Source organism: Macrobrachium nipponense, chromosome 5, assembly GCF_015104395.2.
Source record: "Macrobrachium nipponense isolate FS-2020 chromosome 5, ASM1510439v2, whole genome shotgun sequence".
Classification (NCBI taxonomy): domain Eukaryota; kingdom Metazoa; phylum Arthropoda; class Malacostraca; order Decapoda; family Palaemonidae; genus Macrobrachium; species Macrobrachium nipponense.
The window spans coordinates 49,240,720-49,260,308 of NC_061107.1; the positions used below are offsets into that span (position 1 = coordinate 49,240,720).

General features: G+C 35.6%; 1 protein-coding gene across 1 annotated transcript in view; it reads left to right on the forward strand.

The window, feature by feature from the left end:
* Positions 1-19,589, forward strand: part of LOC135215288 (uncharacterized) — a 374,690-nt gene that overhangs the window by 269,333 nt on the left and 85,768 nt on the right. Inside the window, exon 15 of the mRNA XM_064249832.1 lies at positions 13,670-13,796. Coding sequence (XP_064105902.1) covers positions 13,670-13,796 — 127 coding nt within the window. The remainder of the gene's footprint in view (positions 1-13,669; positions 13,797-19,589) is intronic.

Below are 19,589 nucleotides of genomic sequence, written 5' to 3' on the forward strand. Positions count from 1 at the left end.
CTTCAGTTCTAGTTTCCATCCATTATTTCTTATCTAATTTTTGTTGGACCTTGATCCCAGAAGGAATCTCTAGGAAAACAGGTCACCCTGACTCCTCAGTCTGTATGAATGACAATACACACATATCCCTTATTGACAGGTTGGGTGGATTGTCAGGTGGCAGGGAGGTGTTCAGCTACTCTGACGAATTGTCATATCAATTTCTTGGAGTACTTTCGTTGTATAAGGCAGTCCCCCGGTTATCGGCAGTCTGGATTAATGGCGATCTGGTTTTAGGGTGCTGTGTCTAGCACCATAAAATCAGCTATTTATGGCACCATAACGTGCTGAGTTACAGTTACTGGTGCTGTTGATAGAGTATTGGTGCCATAACATACCTTACAGAAGCACCAACTTACCTTACAGAAGCTCCATTAACCGAAACTCGCCATCATGAGTGTCATGAATTATAAATTTCCAAGTTTCCATTAATGGTGGTTTTCGCTTATCAGCACCCTGCCGAGAATACACCCCCGCTGATAACGGGACTGCCTGTATTCTACATTTTCAAGTTCACACTAAATAAAAACATAGTTTACAAAGCTTTATATACAAAATTAAGTAGTGGTGGATGGAGTTAGTTTTTTTTATTACGGACAGAATGTTCTCCAAACAGAAAGGACAGGGAAAGAGGATCAAAAGATAATCAAGGCCGGAGGTTGAAATTCCTGGTGCACATGGCTTCAGTGAATATAGTTTCCAGATGATTTCTTTTCTGATAATCATTGGCCTTGTGCATGTTATAGATGACTTATCCCAGTTAATGGCATGGCTTGTTATAAGCCAATGATCTTAAATGCCATTGTTTGTGAGGCCTCTTGAAAGAGGATATTTGTGTTGTGAACATTTTATTTTTTCATCCTTTTGATGTCTGGCCAATATAGATCTTATTACAATCTTTACAAGGGATACTGTGTACAGTATAATTTGCACTGGATGAACCATTCTTAATGAATATATTTCTTAAAGTATTGTTATATTTAAAAACTAGATTAATAACAATAGTTTTTAGAGTTGGTATTACAGATATGAAATTCAGATGAAAAGGTAGACAGAGGATAATCTTAAATTCTGTATTAACTCCTGGTTGGATTGTAGTATATCTTCTTTGCCTTGTTCGTACACTATTCCAACAAATTTTTAAGGATAGCATAATGAATCTCTTATATTGTAAAATATTTTAAACTCATCATCCAAGAATTCAAAGCTTCAAATTCTAAGTGCTCTAAGATACACACTACTAGTAAATATTGATATCTTCATTTGTTTAGCATGGTTTGAATAAAAATGAATATATGACAAATTATTTGTTGGTTCAGACATACTATAAAATAAAACAAATATCAGTATTATTTTTGATAACTAAAACATCTAGAAATGGGATATAATTATTTTTTTCATGTTCTATTGTGAAGTTTATGGAAGGTATAAGATTTTCATTGTATTCAGGAAATCAGGTATATTTACATTGTAGATACTAGAAAGAAGGAGTGAAAGGGGGTTTCCCATAGCCATGCCAAATATTTGTTCATAGAAGTTACACATTGAAGGTGAATTTACAATTTTTTACACAAACGATTGTCTGTCACTTTAATAATGGCATTGGTAGGTACTTGTAATTGATACAAATCTAAATGTTTTGATAGATATAAAAGTCATCAAAAGGTACTTTAGTGAATGAAGGTGTCACATTCAAACCAGAAATCAGCAGAATCTTGTAAATAAGAGTTTGAAATACGTAGTGCCTAAGGTGGTTGATAGTCATTTTACTAAATATATAGACAATTTATAACTAATATATGCTTTGACGTAGGCTCCATGACAACACAGTGTAATGGCCGGCAGGGTTGGAAGTAGCCAGTCACACTGCAGGGTAGACTCCATGCTATTGGATGGTTGGAAGTAGCCAATCACACAGCTTGTAGCTCTGATGCTTTGTGTACTACTGTCACTAGGGTATGAGTTGTATTCTCTCTCTCTCTCTCTCCTCTTTTCTCTCTCTCCTCTCTCTCTCTCTCTCTCTCTCTCTCTCTCTCTCCATGCTTTGCGGAGACTTATAAAGAAAATTTACATCAATCAACACATTCCAACAAAGGAAATGAATAAGGTGAACATTGTGAATATACTGATTGATGCAATAGGCAAACTAATGCCTAAAGCTTGTAAGCTGTGTAAGGTGTGGTATAGCATCGTAAATCCACAAAACCTTATCAGGAAATGCTATGCATGCCACATACCCATGCATCCTCAACGTGCGGAAATCCAGCAAAATACAAGCAAGGACACAAGTATTTTGCTCAACATAGCTATCATGGATAGATAATGTTATTAAATCAAGACTTAATGTGCAAATAGTAGAGGATGAAGAAGATTAGGAAGTGGAAGAAGAGGAAAATGAAAAAGAAGAAAATAAAACTGAAGTGATAGAAAAACTTATGAAAACAAAGAACAGAACAAGAATATGGATGCAAAGATATTCATAGATGCTACATATGAGGTAATACAGCAGCATACATATGATGAAATAAATTATGACATGACAACACAAAATAAAATCCCAAAGAGGCTTTGCCCAGATCTTCATACTGATGGGAAAGAGCAAGAAAAAAAGAAAGGAAAGACACAGTCTGCACCCTTTTTTAAAAGAGGGAATTGCTGATTCGGTGAAAGATGTTACTACAAACATCCCAAGGTGTGTCACAATTATGATATTTATGGCAAATGTGCATACCTAGACAGCTATGAGGATGAATGCAGCGATCTACGTCCAAAAATATGCAAAAACTTTGAAGAAGGAAAAGGATGTTAGTACAACAAAAAATGTAAATATATGCGCCCTGTAGCCATGAATCAAAATGAGTTAAATAATAAAATTCAAAATAAAAAAGAAACAAATAGAAAGGAACAAAGAACATGAGGTGAAGGAAAAAAACAAGCCATCACCACATTATGGAATGTCACCATTGAGAATGCAAGCATCAGATCCCAGATACAGTGCAAGGAACAAGCACTGTATATATGATGCCAAGGGATAGAGCAGATACGGTGATAAATGCAGATTCATGCACAAAATGAATAAATATGGAGATGGAAGATCAACTATAATGGAAAAGTTGGATTTTTTAATGAGACATGGGAAAATCCTTAATATTACCCATATTGAATGATGGGGATAACACACAAATCATCATAGTGATGAATGCGCAGAGTTTAGTTACGAGTAACTCAAAAAGAAAAAATAGGGTTCCTGGAAGAACTAACCAAAACAGAAAAAATAGACATAATGAATATAAGTGACACCTGGTATTCCCAAGAGACTGGTAATGATGATCAGATAAAGGGGTTCCAAACTTATAGATCGGATAGAAAAAATAGGAATCGGGGAACCGCGATATATGGGAGAGACATACATCAAGGAAAAATATATGAGAAATATAGTAACTCAGAATGTGAATTAATAGTGGTAGAATTTGAATCTGAAAAATTAATGAACATTGTAATATATAGACCCCCTAATACTAAAGAGTTTGACAGAATATTAGAAAAATGGATATATATAGAAATCACAAAGACTGGACCATGTTCCTATCCGGAGACTAATTTTCCTTTCATAGATTGGAAAGAATGAATAGGAGATTGTGGTTGTATTTATACATATAAAAAAGAGAGTAATAGTAGTGCAGAAGATAAAAAAAAGAGAGTAATAGTAGTGCAGAAGATAAAAGGCAATTTGAAAAGCTATTAGATATGCTACTAGAACACAACATTCAACAAATAAGTCACCTGCCAACAAGAAAGGATAATACTTTAGACCTAGTATTTGTGAACGAGGTTAATTATGTTAAAGAAATAATAGTTTATAATGTGAGTATTTCAGACCATAATGTCATAGATTTAACAATCCATTCCAAAGCAAGTGAAAACAGAGATAATCAAGAGATGAAAAAGTGGGAAGGATATGGAGAATACAATTTCTATATTAAGAATATAAAATGGTCAGATATAAATGAAGAATCAAACAAAGATTGGGAAAATATATTCGTAAGTGATGATATCCAGGTAAATACGGGAATATTATATCAAATATTAGAGAAAACATTGGATAAATATATACCAAAGAAGAAAAGTAAACATCAGTCATGCATACCAAGAGACAGAAGGATCTTGTTCCAGAAAATCAGAAAGTGGAAAAAAGGTCTTGCAAAAGAAAAGAATGCAGTGAAAGTAATGGAACTAAAAAATAAGATGGAAAATGCAGAATAAAAGATTATATAATCAAAAGAAAATGAAAAACGGGACTTTGGAAGAATTTGACCCTAGTAAATATCAAGCAAAACTCCAAACAATTATACTCAAATGTGGAAAAGATGAATAAAAGAAGAATAGAAATAGGCACTCTAAGAATTGAAGGGAGATTAACAAATGAAAAAAAGGAGATATGCAACATAGCATAAAAGATATAAGAGAGAATTTACCCCTAGAATTGATAATGAAGATAATGATACAGAAATAATTGATGAAAATAGTGAATATTTATCAGACATAGATATTATTGAAGCCAGTATTGTGCAGGCTATTAATGAAATTAAAAATGGATCAGGAGTTGGACCAGATGGTGTCCCTGCCATTTTGTTAAAGTAGTTCATACTATCGCAAAGCCGCTTGCAATATTATTAAGGCAAAGTGTAGATACAGGCAAGATTTATGATGAGCATAAATTAGCATATATTACCCCTACTTTCAAAAGTGGATCAAGACTAGTGGCAAGTAAATATAAGCCTGTGAAGTTTAACATCACATATGAAATTGTATGAAAAGGTAATGGAGAAAAATATTATGAAACATTCAATAAGAAATAATTTTTTTAACCCTTAAACACCATGTTGGACGTATTTTATGTTGACTAAAATTGTCTGTCGTATGCTTAATTGACGTAAAATACGTTAACTCAAAAATATTTTGAAAATATTTGTGGAAAAATAGTTATAGGCTTACATGGCGAAAAATTTTGAATCGCGCGCCTTGAGGGATGCTGGGAGTTCACGGATCAAGCTGTTGTTTTGTTTACAAGCGTTACCCAGGCGCGCATGAGTGGGTTTCTTTCTTCTTGCACTAAAAAGCATCAGCGACACATCTCAGAAATTCTTTTGTCACTGTCGTAATGTTTGCACCATTTTATATTAGCCATTACATAAAGTTTTATATATGAAAATGTGCACAATTTCATATAGAATACAACCAATAAACCCATGGTTGTAGCTTTTATCAGTTTTGAAATATTTTCATATAAATCACAAAATGTGCCGAAATTTCAACCTTCTGTCAAATTTGACTCAACCGAAATGATAAAAAAACGCAATTGTAAGCTAAAACTCTTACATTCTAGTAATATTCAATCATTTACTTTCATTTTGCAACAAATTGGAAGTCTCTAGCACAATATTTAGATTTATGGTGAATTTTTGAAAAAACCTTTTCCTTACGTCCACTCAGTAACTGCCGAAAAAATTAGAAATTCTTTCGTCAGTTTCTAGTAATGTTTGCACCGTTTTATATTAGCCGTTACATAGAGTTTTATATATGAAAATGTGCACAATTTCACGTAGAATACAACTAAAAACAACCCATGGTTGTAGCTATTATCAGTTTTGAAATATTTTCATATAAATCACAAGTGCCAAAATTTCAACCTTCGTTCAACTTTGATTCGACCGAAATGGTAGAAAAATGCAATTGTAGGCTAAAACTCTTATAGTCTAGTAATATTCAATCAATTACCTTTAATTTGGAACCAATTGGAAGTCTGTAGCATAATATTTTGATTTATGGTGAATTTTGAATTTTTTATTTTTTTTATTTTTTTTATTTATTTTTTTTTTTACATCCGAGCATTACGAATTCATGCATCATATTGTGATAATATTTTCTCTGTGTTGCTTTGATCGTTTTACAATTTGTTATATACCAAAATCATCGCAATTTAGTGTACAATACAACGTAAAAAAATTAACTCAATAGCTTTAACCATTTTGCTCACAGCGCGATTTGTATACAATTATATATGAAATTTTTTTCATGCTCATATATTTCAATATTTATATATGTTAATGATATTTTTTTTTTCATTTCTGATGGTTGCATACTAAACTTCAGGCAATGACAAAAAAGGAGCCAAAAATGAACTGTTAATCTTGAAAACTAAGCGTGCTGTAATTTTTTAAATTTTTTTTTTTTTTTTAATTTTCCGCTTTGGCACTCACTCCCGAACCCCGCCAGCATACGGGAGACACTTTCGGAAATACCAGCTTGGTGTTTAAGAGCTAATATAGGTCAACATGGTTTTGTACCTGAAAATACACAAACCCAACTCTTATTCCACCGTGAGAACATATATGAAAATGTGATAAATGGAAAAGAAATAGATGTGGTTTACCTAGACTTTGCAAAAACTTTTGACAAGGTAGACCATAATATATTAGCTAAGAAAATTAGAAAACATAACTTAGTGGATAAAGTAGGAAGATGGATAAAAGAATTTTTGCACAACAGAAAACAGAAAGTTATTGCAAACGATGAGAAATCAGGTACGGTGTTAGCTGCATTGCTGTTTTTTATTATTATTTCAGACATAGACAGTAATGTTAAGGACTTGGTAGTGAGTAGTTTTGCCGATGACACAAGAATAAGTAGAGAAATTTCTTGTAATGAAGATAGGAACTCGCTACAAAGAAACCTTAACAAAATATATGAATGGGCAGAGATAAATAGGATGGTATTTAACTCTGATAAATTTGAATTAATAAATTAAGGAGACAAATAAGGAAAGCTAATAAGGAAGCAGTTAAAGACCTTGGTGTGATGTTAAATAGGAACATATTATGCAATGATCAAATAGTAATTCTTTTGGCAAAATGCAAAGCAAATATGTATGGGAATGTTGTTACGGCACTTCAAAACAAGAAAAGCCGAACACATGATTATGCTTTATAAAACGTATGTACGTAGTCCACTTGAATATTGCAATACGATATGGTACCCACACTACCAAAAGGATATTGCACAGAGAGTGTACAAGGTCCTTTACAGCTAAAATAGAAGTTAAGGATCTTGACTACTGGGAAAGACTACAATTTTAAAAATTATGTAGTCTAGAAAAGAGAAGAGAACGCTACATGATAATATAGGCATGGAAACAGGTAGAAGGAATTGCCGAATACATCATGGAGCTAAAAATATCAGAAAGAGCAAGCAGAGGTAGATTAATAGTGCCCAAAACTACACCAGGAAAACTAAGGAAAGCACACAGGACATAATCCACTACGCACCAGCATCGATAATGCAGCTTCTATTTAATGCGTTGCCAGCTCATCTGAGGAACATATCAGGAGTGAACGTAGATGTGTTTAAGAGTAAGCTCTACAAATGTCTAAGCTGCATCCCAGACCATCCAAGATTGGAAGATGCTAAATATACTGGAAGATGCATTAGCATTTCTCTGGTAGACATTAAAGGTGCCTCACACTGAGGGACCTGTGGCAACCCGAACAAGTTTTAAGGTTTCTCTCTCTCTCTCTCTCTCTCTCTCTCTCACATAAAGCTGACACTGTATGAGAGAAAATTACTGTACTTGAATAAAGGGTTTACTTGATTAGTTTTCACAAGTAGTTGTAAGCCATATATTTCTAAGAGTATGTTGTAAGACGACTTTGAAATGAAGTTACAGTGTTTTAGGATGATAGTATAATGTATGTTTGATGAAAATAGACAGTTATAAGCATTTTAATCAAAGGTATATTTGGTTTTTGAACTATTAACCCTTAAACGCCTATTGGACATATTTTACTTCGAGATAAATTGTCTCTCGGGTTCCGACTGGACGTTATTTACGTCGACATACAAAAGTTTTTTTAAAATTCACGGAAAAATACTTATAGGCCTACCAGCCTAAAACTTTTGAATCATGCGCCTTGGGGGATGCTGGGAGTTCACGGATCGAGGTGTTGTTTTGTTTAGAAGCGTGACCCAGGTGCGCATGCGCGAAATGCCTCCTTCTCGCATCAGTCAGCATCAGCGCCGCGTCGTCCGAGAGCGATCTTTTGTCGCAATCAAGTTTTCCTGAACTTGTGCGAGACTTTGAATATTTGTGGAGGTACAGGACGTACATAGAGATGTCTCAACGATGTATGGACCGTGAAAGGCGCGTTTTACCCGTCGGAAGGGATTGTGTAAGGCGTATTTTGGACTTGGGTGCTGGCGAAGGACCAAGCACCCAGGATGACCTGACGCCTCAACGCCGTTCTGTGCTGCCACGTGTGGATGAAAGTGGTTTAGGATCACAACGTGTGTCTCGTGTGCCTTTAGTAACCCCTAGGAAGCATCAGGGCGTCCTTAGGGGCATTCGTAGGAATTTGGGAGGCCTCCAACCAAGGGACATAGAGGAGTACTTATCGGAGCTTGATTTGTAATATGTCGCAAGTCTTCATTTTGATGGCGGATGGTCATCTAGTGATGAGGACATCAGTCCCGATGTCAGTGATGACGAATATTTGCCCCCAATCTCCGTTCGAGGCTCACATCCCGAAAGTGAGCTCGAATTTAGTGGTTTTAGTGCATATGAGGGGGAATCTGAGGAGGGGGAGGATGAGGATATGGGGTCTAGTTTTATTGCGGATGACGGTACTGAAAGCGAAGGCCTAAGTGAGGGGGATGGGCCAATGGGGGGGTTTGTGTGCGAAATTGTGCCCGCGGCACGTAGAAGGTCGGCTCGTCGCGCCAGCCAAGGTGAAGGTCGGTCATCCGACAGCAACGAGGGGTGGACGGAGGACCCCACCCCACCTAACATGCACCATTCACGGCAACACCTGGGCTCACCGTACCTGTTCCTCTCACTGTTCTGGGGTTCATCCAGCTGTTCCTTACGCGGGAATTGCTGGAGTACCTGGTAGCAGAGACTGTGGACTACGCTCGGTACTGCCGTTATGAACTACGCACGACATTGTCGTATCGCTGGCGGGGCTGCAACCTCACGAACATGGCCCAGTTTTTGGGGCTCCACATTTATTTTGGTATGATGCCTGCTGCCGACGTCAGGCAATATTGGAGGTGGAATTTTTTTCAACTACGCCCAATGTGCCCGGCGTTATGCCCTGTGATAGTTTCCTGACGTTGGACAGGTATTTCAATGCCTTCAACCGAAGGGCAATACCCCTGAATAACCGCGATCGCCTCCTTCTAATCCGCCCAGTGTTGGAATACATTCGTGAACGGTGTAGAAATCTCGTGGTTCCTGGAAAGAACCTTTCTTTGGATGAGGGGATGATGCCTTACAAAGGACGTCTAAGTATTAAAGTGTATAACCCCAAGAAGCAGAAGAAATATGGAGTGAAATTTTTTTTTTATTACCGAGTACAACACTGGACACGTCGTGGACTTCTTGGTGCATTCCGGGGTCTTCTCCACGCTGCATGACACTGTATTCAGTCTTGTGGATCGTTTCCGTAACCAGGGATATCACCTGTTTATGGATAATTATTATAACTCGGTATCCCTGGCCCAGGAACTGTATGAAGCAGGTGTGCACATCAGTGGTAACCTTCGGTTGGTGTGTGGGGCCCCAAATGCCCTCAAGAGGTTTGCTAGCCATCCGCAACATCTGGCAAGAGGAGAGAGAGTGGCGGCGGAAGGGCGCTGTCTTCGTCGTCTGTTGGAAGGGGGTCCGACTCGTCCCCATGATTACGAGGAGTCATGAACCCATCCAAGAGGAGATCGTACAGCGGAAGAAGACACGTCGACAGGGCCGAGTTGTGTTTGAGCAGTTTCGTCTCGAGCAGCCTACTGTCATTGGGCACTACAAAAGGCACATGGGAGGAGTTGATCTCTTTGATGAACTCATCCAGTATTATCCCTTCGCCAGGAGAACCAGGAGGTGGACACAGAAGCTCCTCAAATACATCCTTCAGTTGGCCCTCCAAATTGCCTACATACTCTACTGTGGGTACCACGGTGACCATCTCTGGAGGTTGTCCCACATACAGTTCCTCAAGGTAGCCGGAAATGCCCTCATCAACTTCAATCCCGATGAGTGGCCTCCCATCACTGCCCCCCTGCCCCAAGCTGCAGATCTGCCCCTAGAGGAAAGGGCAGATATTAGGAGGGCCAACTTCGGTCAACCTGCTGCCGCCGCCCCTGCTGCCGACGCCTATGCTGACGATGCCCCTGCTGACGACGCCCCTGCTGCCGATGCAATTTAATGTAGAATACAACAAAAAATATTTGAAGGTTGTAGCTTTTCTCATTTATGAAATAATTGCATATAAATCACGATAACTAGAAATAAAACTACGTTCGACCAACTTTGACTCACCCGAAATGGTAAAAAAATGCAATTGTAAGCAAAAACTCTTACCGTCTAGTAATATTCAATCATTTATCTTCATTTTGAAACAAATTTGAAGTCTCTAGCACAATATTTAGATTTATGGTGAATTTTTGAAAAAAAACTTTTTCCTTCCCTCCGCGCCGATTCTCCGCCACAAATCTCCGAAATGCGTATGTCACATTCTCCTAGTATTTGCTCCTTTTCATATTAGGCGTTTCATAAAGTTTTATATATGAAAATGTGCGCAATTTAATGTAGAATACAAGAAAAAATTATTGAAGGTTGTAGCTTTTCTCATTTTCGAAATAATTGCATATAAATCACGATAACTAGAAAAAAAACTGCATTTGGCCAACTTTGACTCACATGAAATGGTCATAAAACGCAATTGTAAGCAAAAACTCTTACCGTCTAGTAATATTCAATCATCTTCATTTTGAAAGAAATTTGAAGTCTCTAGTACAATATTTCGAATTATGGTGAATTTTTGAAAAAAACTTTCCTTCCTTCTGCGCGCCTATTCTCCACCGCAAATCTCCGAAATGCATATGTCGCATTCTCCTAATATTTGCTCCTTTTCATATTAGGCATTTCATAAAGTTTTATATATGAAAATGTGTGCAATTTAATGTAGAATACAACAACAAATATTTGAAGGTTGTAGCTTTTCTCATTTACGAAATAATTCCATATAAATCACGATAACTAGAAAAAAACTATGTTCGGCCAACTTTGACTCACCCGAAATGGTCAAAAAACGCAATTGTAAGCAAAAACTCTTACCACCATCTAGTAATATTCAATCATTTATCTTCATTTTGAAACAAATTCGAAGTCTAGCACAATATTTAGATTTATGGTGAATTTTTGAAAAAAAACTTTTTCCTTCCCTCCGCGCCGATTCTCCGCCACAAATCTCCGAAATGCGTACGTCGCATTCTAGTATTTGCTCCTCTTCATATTAGGCGTTTCATAAAGTTTTATATATGAAAATGTGAGAAATGTAATGTAGAATACAAGAAAAAATATTTGAAGGTTGTAGCTTTTCTCATTTTCGAAATAATTGCATTTAAATCACGATAACTAGAAAAAAAACTGCATTTGGCCAACTTTGACTCACATGAAATGGTCATAAAACGCAATTGTAAGCAAAAATTCTTACCGTCTAGTAATATTCAATCATTTATCTTCATTTTGAAAGAAATTTGAAGTCTCTAGTACAATATTTCGAATTTTGGTGAATTTTGGAAAAAAAACTTTTTCCTTCCTTCTGCGCGCCTATTCTCCACCGCAAATCTCCGAAATGCGTACGTCGCATTCTCCTAATATTTGCTCCTTTTCATATTAGGCGTTTCATAAAGTTTTATATATGAAAATTAGCACAATTTAATGTAGAATACAACAAAAAATGATTGAAGGTTGTAGTTCTCATTTTCGAAATAATTGCATATAAATCACGATAACTAGAAAAAAAACTACGTTCGGCCAACTTTGATTCACCTGAAATGGTAAAAAAACGCAATTGTAAGAAAAAACTCTCACAGTCTAGTGATATTCAGTCATTTATCTTTATTTTGAAACAAATTCGAAGTCTCTAGCACAATATTTAGATTTATGGTGAATTTTTGAAAAAAACTTTTTCCTTACCTTTGCACAGCGATTCTCCGCCGCAAATCTCCGAAATGCGTACGTTGCATTCTCCTAATATTTGCTCCTTTTCATATTAGGCATTTCATAATGTTTTATACATGAAAATGTAAGCAATTTAATGTAGAATACAATAAAAAATATTTGAAGGATTTACAAAAAGCGTTTTTTTTTTTTCTCATTTTTGAAATAATTGCATATAAAAAAAAAAATTCGACATTCGGTCAACTTTAACTCGTCAGATATTGTAAAAAACTACAATTGTAAGCTAAAACTCTTACAGTATAGTAATATTCTCTCATTTATCTTCATTTTGAAACAAATTGGAAGTCTTTAGCACAATATTTAGATTTATGGTGAATTTAAAAAAAAATATTTTTTTACATCCGCGCGTGACGAATTCATGTATCATTTTGTGATATTTTCTCTGTGTTGCTATGATTGTTTTACAGTGTGTTATATACCAAAATGATCGCAATTTAGTGTACATTACAACGAAAAAAAATTAACTCGTTACCTTTAGCAGTTTTGCGCACAACGGGATTTGAATACAATTATATATGAAATTTTGTTTTTGCGCTATAATATATCGCATTATTTATATAAGAAAATGATAATTTTTTAAATTTCTGATGGTTGCATACTAAACTTCAGGCAATGACAAAAAAAGGAGCTCTTAATCTTGAAAACTAAGCGCGCTGTGATTTTTTGAAAAAAATATTTTTTCCGCTTCCGTCCTCACTCCAGAAAATTAAATTCCCCCCCCCCCCCCCCCCCCACCCCCCCCCCCCCACCCCCCCCCCCCCCCCCCCCCCCCCCCCCGGCACACGGAAGACGATTTTTAACATACTGCTTAGGCGTTTAAGGGTTAAAATAGGCAGTTATTAATATTTTTAAAGAGGGTCAAGTATTTACAGATTTTAAATAGGGGCAAGTATTTATGGATTTTAAATAGGGGCAAGTATTTACGGATTTTAAATAGGGCAAGTACTTATGGATTTTAAATAGGGGCAAGTATTTACGGATTTTAACTATTTGAGGGTGATTATGGCCAGCATCCCCCGCGAATATTGTGGGTCAACTATACACATTCAAGTTACTACTTATCCATCAACCCAATCTATCATAATCTACCAATGTAGGAATGATTTTTTTGTGTGTATGTTTTGCTCCTTTGTGAAAGTTTTTACTCATATAATCATGAATAACTAATAAACTTCATTTAGAGGTCATATACAGGAATTTTGGTTACTGTCTAGCAGAGGTAATCATCCTCTAGGATGGTCTGTAAATTTCTGAGACTTATTTTAGGAAGAAAATAGTATTTTTGAGACTGAGAAATAAAATACTATTTAATGTGACGTTCCAAATTTCAGTTAGTGAATGACAGGTCTTGGTCATGAATTAATGTATAAAGTTTAGGAGAATCTCTTACAGATATGATAATGAATTAAGAATTATGTAAGGACACTTAATTTAAAAATTTTTTAATGGTGTTGTAAGGACATTTAAACTCTTTAAAAATAAAAGTCTGCATTTTAGCTGTTTACCCTTGCTATATTTGATTACATTTCTTATTCTAATAGCATTGTATACATTTTTCAGATTGCTGCAACTTTACTTAAATTTATGATGAATGAGGAAGTTGTGTCATCAATTGACACAAATATTTATTTTGCAAAACTGAGAAATCTACTCCATCCATACTTGAATATGCTTACTCAAATTGCTGGTGAGTTATAGTATTTAACAGTAGATTGTTCTTTATTGTTTCCTGCATCTTTGTGAATACAATATAGAGGTTTCATTATAAGTCACAATTGTCTTACATGGAAATGCTGTTGGCTTTATGATTATGGGACCGTTATCATTACAGTAAGCTATACATATATTTATATACTGGATAAGTAGAATAATTTTGGGAAATGTCGGGAAACCCAAATATATTAGTTAGTTGTAAATGCATTTAAGATACTAAGATACTGTGATAAGTTTTCTTAACAATTTAATTAAAGTCTAAGACTGATTTAGCTGCTGAATGCAGTAGTATGATGTATTTAATCTTTTTATACCTTTTATGTCTTCATTAATTTACATTCCAATAATCTGGTTCTTTCACTAATTTCAAATTTCTTGTTCCATTGTAATAGAAATTTCATGGGCTACCACGCTTTGCTCTGGTTGCACTCAGTCTGCTCACCTCTTGTGCTTCCTTGCTCACTCTTCTAAACACATACAAGAGATCACTGATGGTATTCTAGGATTAACAATAATTTGCTCTTACTTAACTTTAAATATGGCTTCAGTGAATAAAGTCACGAAAGTCACCGAGAGAGCTATCATAGAGACATCAAATTAATTTTTATATAGGCTATTGAATAAAGTGGCACCTCAATTTCATAGACAGTTGAGAGTGCACTCTTATAAATAATGAATCCTGCTTACATAGAGCCTGCATGGTACCTTATAGCCAACTCACATGGCATATAGTGTACATCAGTTCCCTATAAAATAATTAATAGTGTATCTTAACCTGTAGTATTGTGTAATGATTTATGACTACCATCGCTGAATTTGCAGGCTACATTATTACAGTAATTATTCCCCCCCCCCCCCCCCCCCCCTCCCCCCCCCCCCCCCCCCCCCCCCCCCCCCCCCCCCCCAGACTTGTACCAACAACTTTATGCTTGGTGTATAAGCTAACCCTCACTTTTTTAGAGGTGTGGTATATTTGCTACTCATTTACACCATCCAGTCTCTTAGAACTTTTCAACCCTCTGGATTAAAGGCTTTGTTAAAGTATTATTTCCTTTTCTGCAAAGGAAAAATATGAATGTAGTACAATATTTTAGTTTTTTCTGATTTTATTCCTTTTCAAGCACATTTCTTTGATTGGAGGGACAGCCAGTTTACCAACTTACAAGGGTATCAGGGCTGCTATATATCCTGGTCTCAGAGCAATCATTTAATTCTTTATTGTGTTAGCATGACAGATTTATAAACAGTAACTGCTGTCTTAATCATTTTAACCCAGTTGTAGAACTGATATCTACTCCAATTAATTGCATACTCACCTCTTCACCACTATTACGTTGTAGAACTGATATCTACTCCAATTAATTGCATACTCACCTCTTCACTCACTTATGACTTTGTTTACTTTGATATGAAACCAAGAAAATAGACAAAATGTTGTTTCATACCTGCAAAACATTGCCCTACACAAAGGTTCCCTTGTCCATCGTGGTTATTTGGCACAGAACTCTTTGCACAGAGATTGTAAATATAATCATGGGAATAAGCAAGGGAAATAGGGTTGTTAGCTTTACCTCAACCAAATGAGTGGGATCTTTCTATGATGTATTGGAGTGTGAGGTCAGTGCTTTAAACTAAAGCATAGGACTATCTAAGGTATTTGTTGGATACAAAACATAGGAATTGTTAAAAAACTTAGATTGGGCTTGTCAGAGTTGTCTTCGTGAGTACCACCTTGTGATAAGAGATAAGTTACATATATAGTTTACCAGTGATTATGTAATGTGGTTAGCTTAGGTTGCTTATTGTTATACCTGGCAACCAGGTTTCTGTGCTTGCATCTAATGTCCCAAACTGTGACTTACCAGATACATGTAGTAGTAAAACAAGTTCCCATGTCTTTATATTTCATCTGGAAAGATATTAGCCAATATTTTTTTCAATGCGCAAAGTCAGGAATATACTTCTCTTGTACATTTATATTTCTTTTAATGTATTTGATGATTGTTTATTGTGTTCTTATTTATTATTAGTAGGTTTTTTATATTTGTGTTATGTACATAAATTAAAATTTTAATCACAGTAATATATGTACTCCAGATGTTTCTATATAATTCTTACCAAGTATATAATTACATAGCTAATGTTTCAACTCATGCGGCAGCTTAAATTTTGAAATTTGCGCTACTGCTTCTGTTGTTTTAGTGTAGGAGACTGGCCCCCTGCCCACTTTCAGGGAAGAATAGGTACAACACAGCTGCAGAGCTTAATTTGTTTCTGCTGGTTAATTACTGAACTTCAGTTATATGAGCCGCTTTGTTTTGGAATTTTGTTGCTGTATGGTTGTATTTTCTTGCCATATTGGTGAAGTATTCTTAATTTTGGTAACCTTCGTGCTATTTATAGTTAGTTTTAGGACCTGTTTTTACACTGATTAAGACCTTTTTTCACAGGCTGTGTGACTAGTGGATCTAGTATCTGTTTTTGCAGAAAATGCAAGACTGGACTGACGAAGCTTCTTACGATTCTCATACTATCTGTATCAGTTGTAGGGGACAAAGTATGTTAGTGGCATCGCCGTTTACCAAACGTGCCACTGGTTTGTAATTTAGGTTCGCATTGCGAACATCATTGAGTGATCTCTCTCTCTCTCTCTCTCAGTCTACTTCTCCATTGAAGTAGATAGAGGGTAAGTCGTGGAAACACAAAGTAGCAAAAATACACTTATATTTCTGTAACAGTTCTACATGTTGAGATAGCTTGCAGAGAAGGTTTCTGAATAGATGTTTGAACTAAGAGGAGTAGAGGAAGTGTGAGTTACAATACATTTACAAATCATAGGCGAGCAAACCTAATCAAAGATACAGGCATATGAACGAACATACTTATCTAGGTTGAGACACGTAAGCCTTCTCTTTCTCTTGAGAGCCGAAGTGGTTCCCAAGGAAATAGGTTGTTGATGTTTTTCATACATTTGCTTAGGTAAGGTTCTCACACTCAACAGTGGTTTTTGGGCAGACTTTCAGCCATGGCCTCCTTGGTCCCTGACCTGATTACATTATATGTATTGCTTCTAAGGAATGTTCCCACATTCCTTTTTATCATGTAATATCCATTACATATGCACGATTAATTTAACTTGTGTTGAATACAGGGACTGGGATTAAGGAAAGTGGAAGGTATTAAAGGCTCACTTAGACAAGCTTGAGAGATACAGGAGAAGAAAGATCCCTGCTAGAGCTGAAGCTAGTAATTTAGCTAGCATAGAGTCTATGCCTATGTTGGGTGTAGCCAAAATTGCCTGTTATATCGTCTCCTGAAATTGCCTCATCTCCCAATACCAGCCCACCGACTGTACCACTTACAGTAATATACCTGGAACTTGTGCGATTCAAGTTACGTGAATTCATATACGCCTAAACTTTTCATTGGAACCAGTTTTTCATAGACGCGAAAACTTTGGCGAATCCTCAGGAAACCCTGCAAATGTGTTTCATGTTTGATGTAACACAGAGCTCAGAATAGATGGAAAAAATCAGACAGTGGATGAAGCCAGATACAGAAAGAATAAGAGATCCCCTACATGAAAGCCTATAACATACAAAGAAACTAACCCTCTTACGCTGAAGGGGTATAATAAAAATCGTCTCCCGTATGCTGAGGCGGTCTCAGAGTGAGCGCCGAAGCGGAAATTTTTTTTTTTTCAAAAAATCACAGCGTGCTTAGTTTTCAAGATTAAGAGTTCATTTTCAGCTCCTTTTTTTGTCATTGCCTGAAATTTAGTATGCAATCATCAGAAATGAAAAAAATATCATTATCATATATAAATAATGCAATATATGATAGCGTGAAAACAAAATTTCATATATAATTGTATTCAAATCGCGCTGTGAGCAAAGCGGTTAAAGCTAACGAGTTAATTTTTTTCGTTGTATTGTACACTAAATTGCGATCATTTTGGTATATAACACATTGTAAAATGATCAAAGCCACACAGAGAAAATATTATCACAAAATGATGCATGAATTCGTAGCGCGCGGATGTAAAAATTTTTTTTATAAAAAATTCACCATAAATCTAAATATGGTTCTAGAGACTTCCAATTTGTTACAGAATGAATATAAATGATTGAATATTACTATGCTGTAAGAATTTTAGCTTACAATTGCAGTTTTCGACCATTTCGGACAAGTTAAAGTTGACCGAATGTCGGATTTTTTTATATATTTTTTTTATGTGCAAATATTTTGAAAATGAGAAAAGCTTCAACCTTCAATTATTTTTTTTGTATTCTACATGAAATTGCACACATTTTCATATATAAAACTCTATGAAACGGAGCAAATATAACGATAATGCGACACACGCATTTTGGAGATTTGCGGTGGAGAATCGGCGCGCCCAGAGGGAAGGAAAGTTTTTTTTTTTAAATTCACCATAAATCTAAATATTGTGCTAGAGACTTCGAATTTGTTTCAAAATGAAGATAAATGACTGAATATTACTGGACTGTAAGAGTTTTAGCTTACATTTGCGTTTTTCGACTATTTCGGTAGAGTCAAAGTTGACCGAACGTGGTTTTTTTTCTATTTATTTTGATTTATATGCAAATATTTCGAAAATGAGAAAAGCTACAACCTTCAATCATTTGTTGTTGTATTCTACATGAAATTGCACACATTTTCATATATAAAACTTTATGTAACGGATAATTTAAAATGGTGTAAACATTACAACAATCGCACAAAAAAATTTCTGATTTTTTTTCGGAAGAGTTACCGCGCGGACATAAGGAAAAATTTTTTTTTTTTTTCATAATTCACCATAAATCAAAATGTTGTGCTAGAGACTTCCAATTTGTTGCAAAATGAAGTTAAATGATTGAATATTACTAGAATATAAGAGTTTTAGCTTACAATTGCGTTTTTCGACCATTTCGGTAGAGTCAAAGTTGACCGAAGGTTGAAATTTTGGCACTTATCGTTATTCATATGAAAATAGTATTTCAAAACTGATAAAAGCTATAACCATGGGTTGTTTTTAGTTGTATTGTGCATGATATTGCGCACATTTCCATATATAAAACTTTATGTAACGGCAAATTTAAAATGGTGCAAACATTACGACAATCGCAAAAAAATTTATCGGAAGAGTTACCGCGTGGACGTAAGGAAAAAGTTTTTTTTCATAAATTCACCATAAATCGAAATATTGTGCTTGAGACTTCCAATTTGTTGCAAAATGAAGGTAAATGATTGAATATTACTAGAATATAAGAGTTTTCAACCATTTCGGTAGAGTCAAAGTTGACCGAAGGTTGAAATTTTGGCACTTACCGTTATTTATGTGAAAATATTTCAAAACTGATAAAAGCTACAATCATAAGTATTTTTTTGTTGTATTCTACATGAAATTGCGCACATTTTCATATATAATACTCCATGTAACGGCTAATTTAAAATGGTGCAAAAATTATGTCAGTGACGAAATAATTTCTGAGATGTGTCACTAATACTTTTTAGTGCGATAAGAAAGAAATTCGCGCTTGCGCGCCTGCGTAACGATTGTAAACAAAACAACGCCTTGATCCGTGAGCTCCCAGCATCCCCTTAGGCTCGTGATTCAAAAGTTTTAGGCTGGTAGGCCTATAAGTATTTTTCCGTGAATTTTTAAAAAAACCTTTTTATGTCAACGTTTAATATGTCCAATCGGCACCCGGGAGATAATTTATCTCTACGTTTAATACGTCCAATCGGCGTAAGAGGGCTA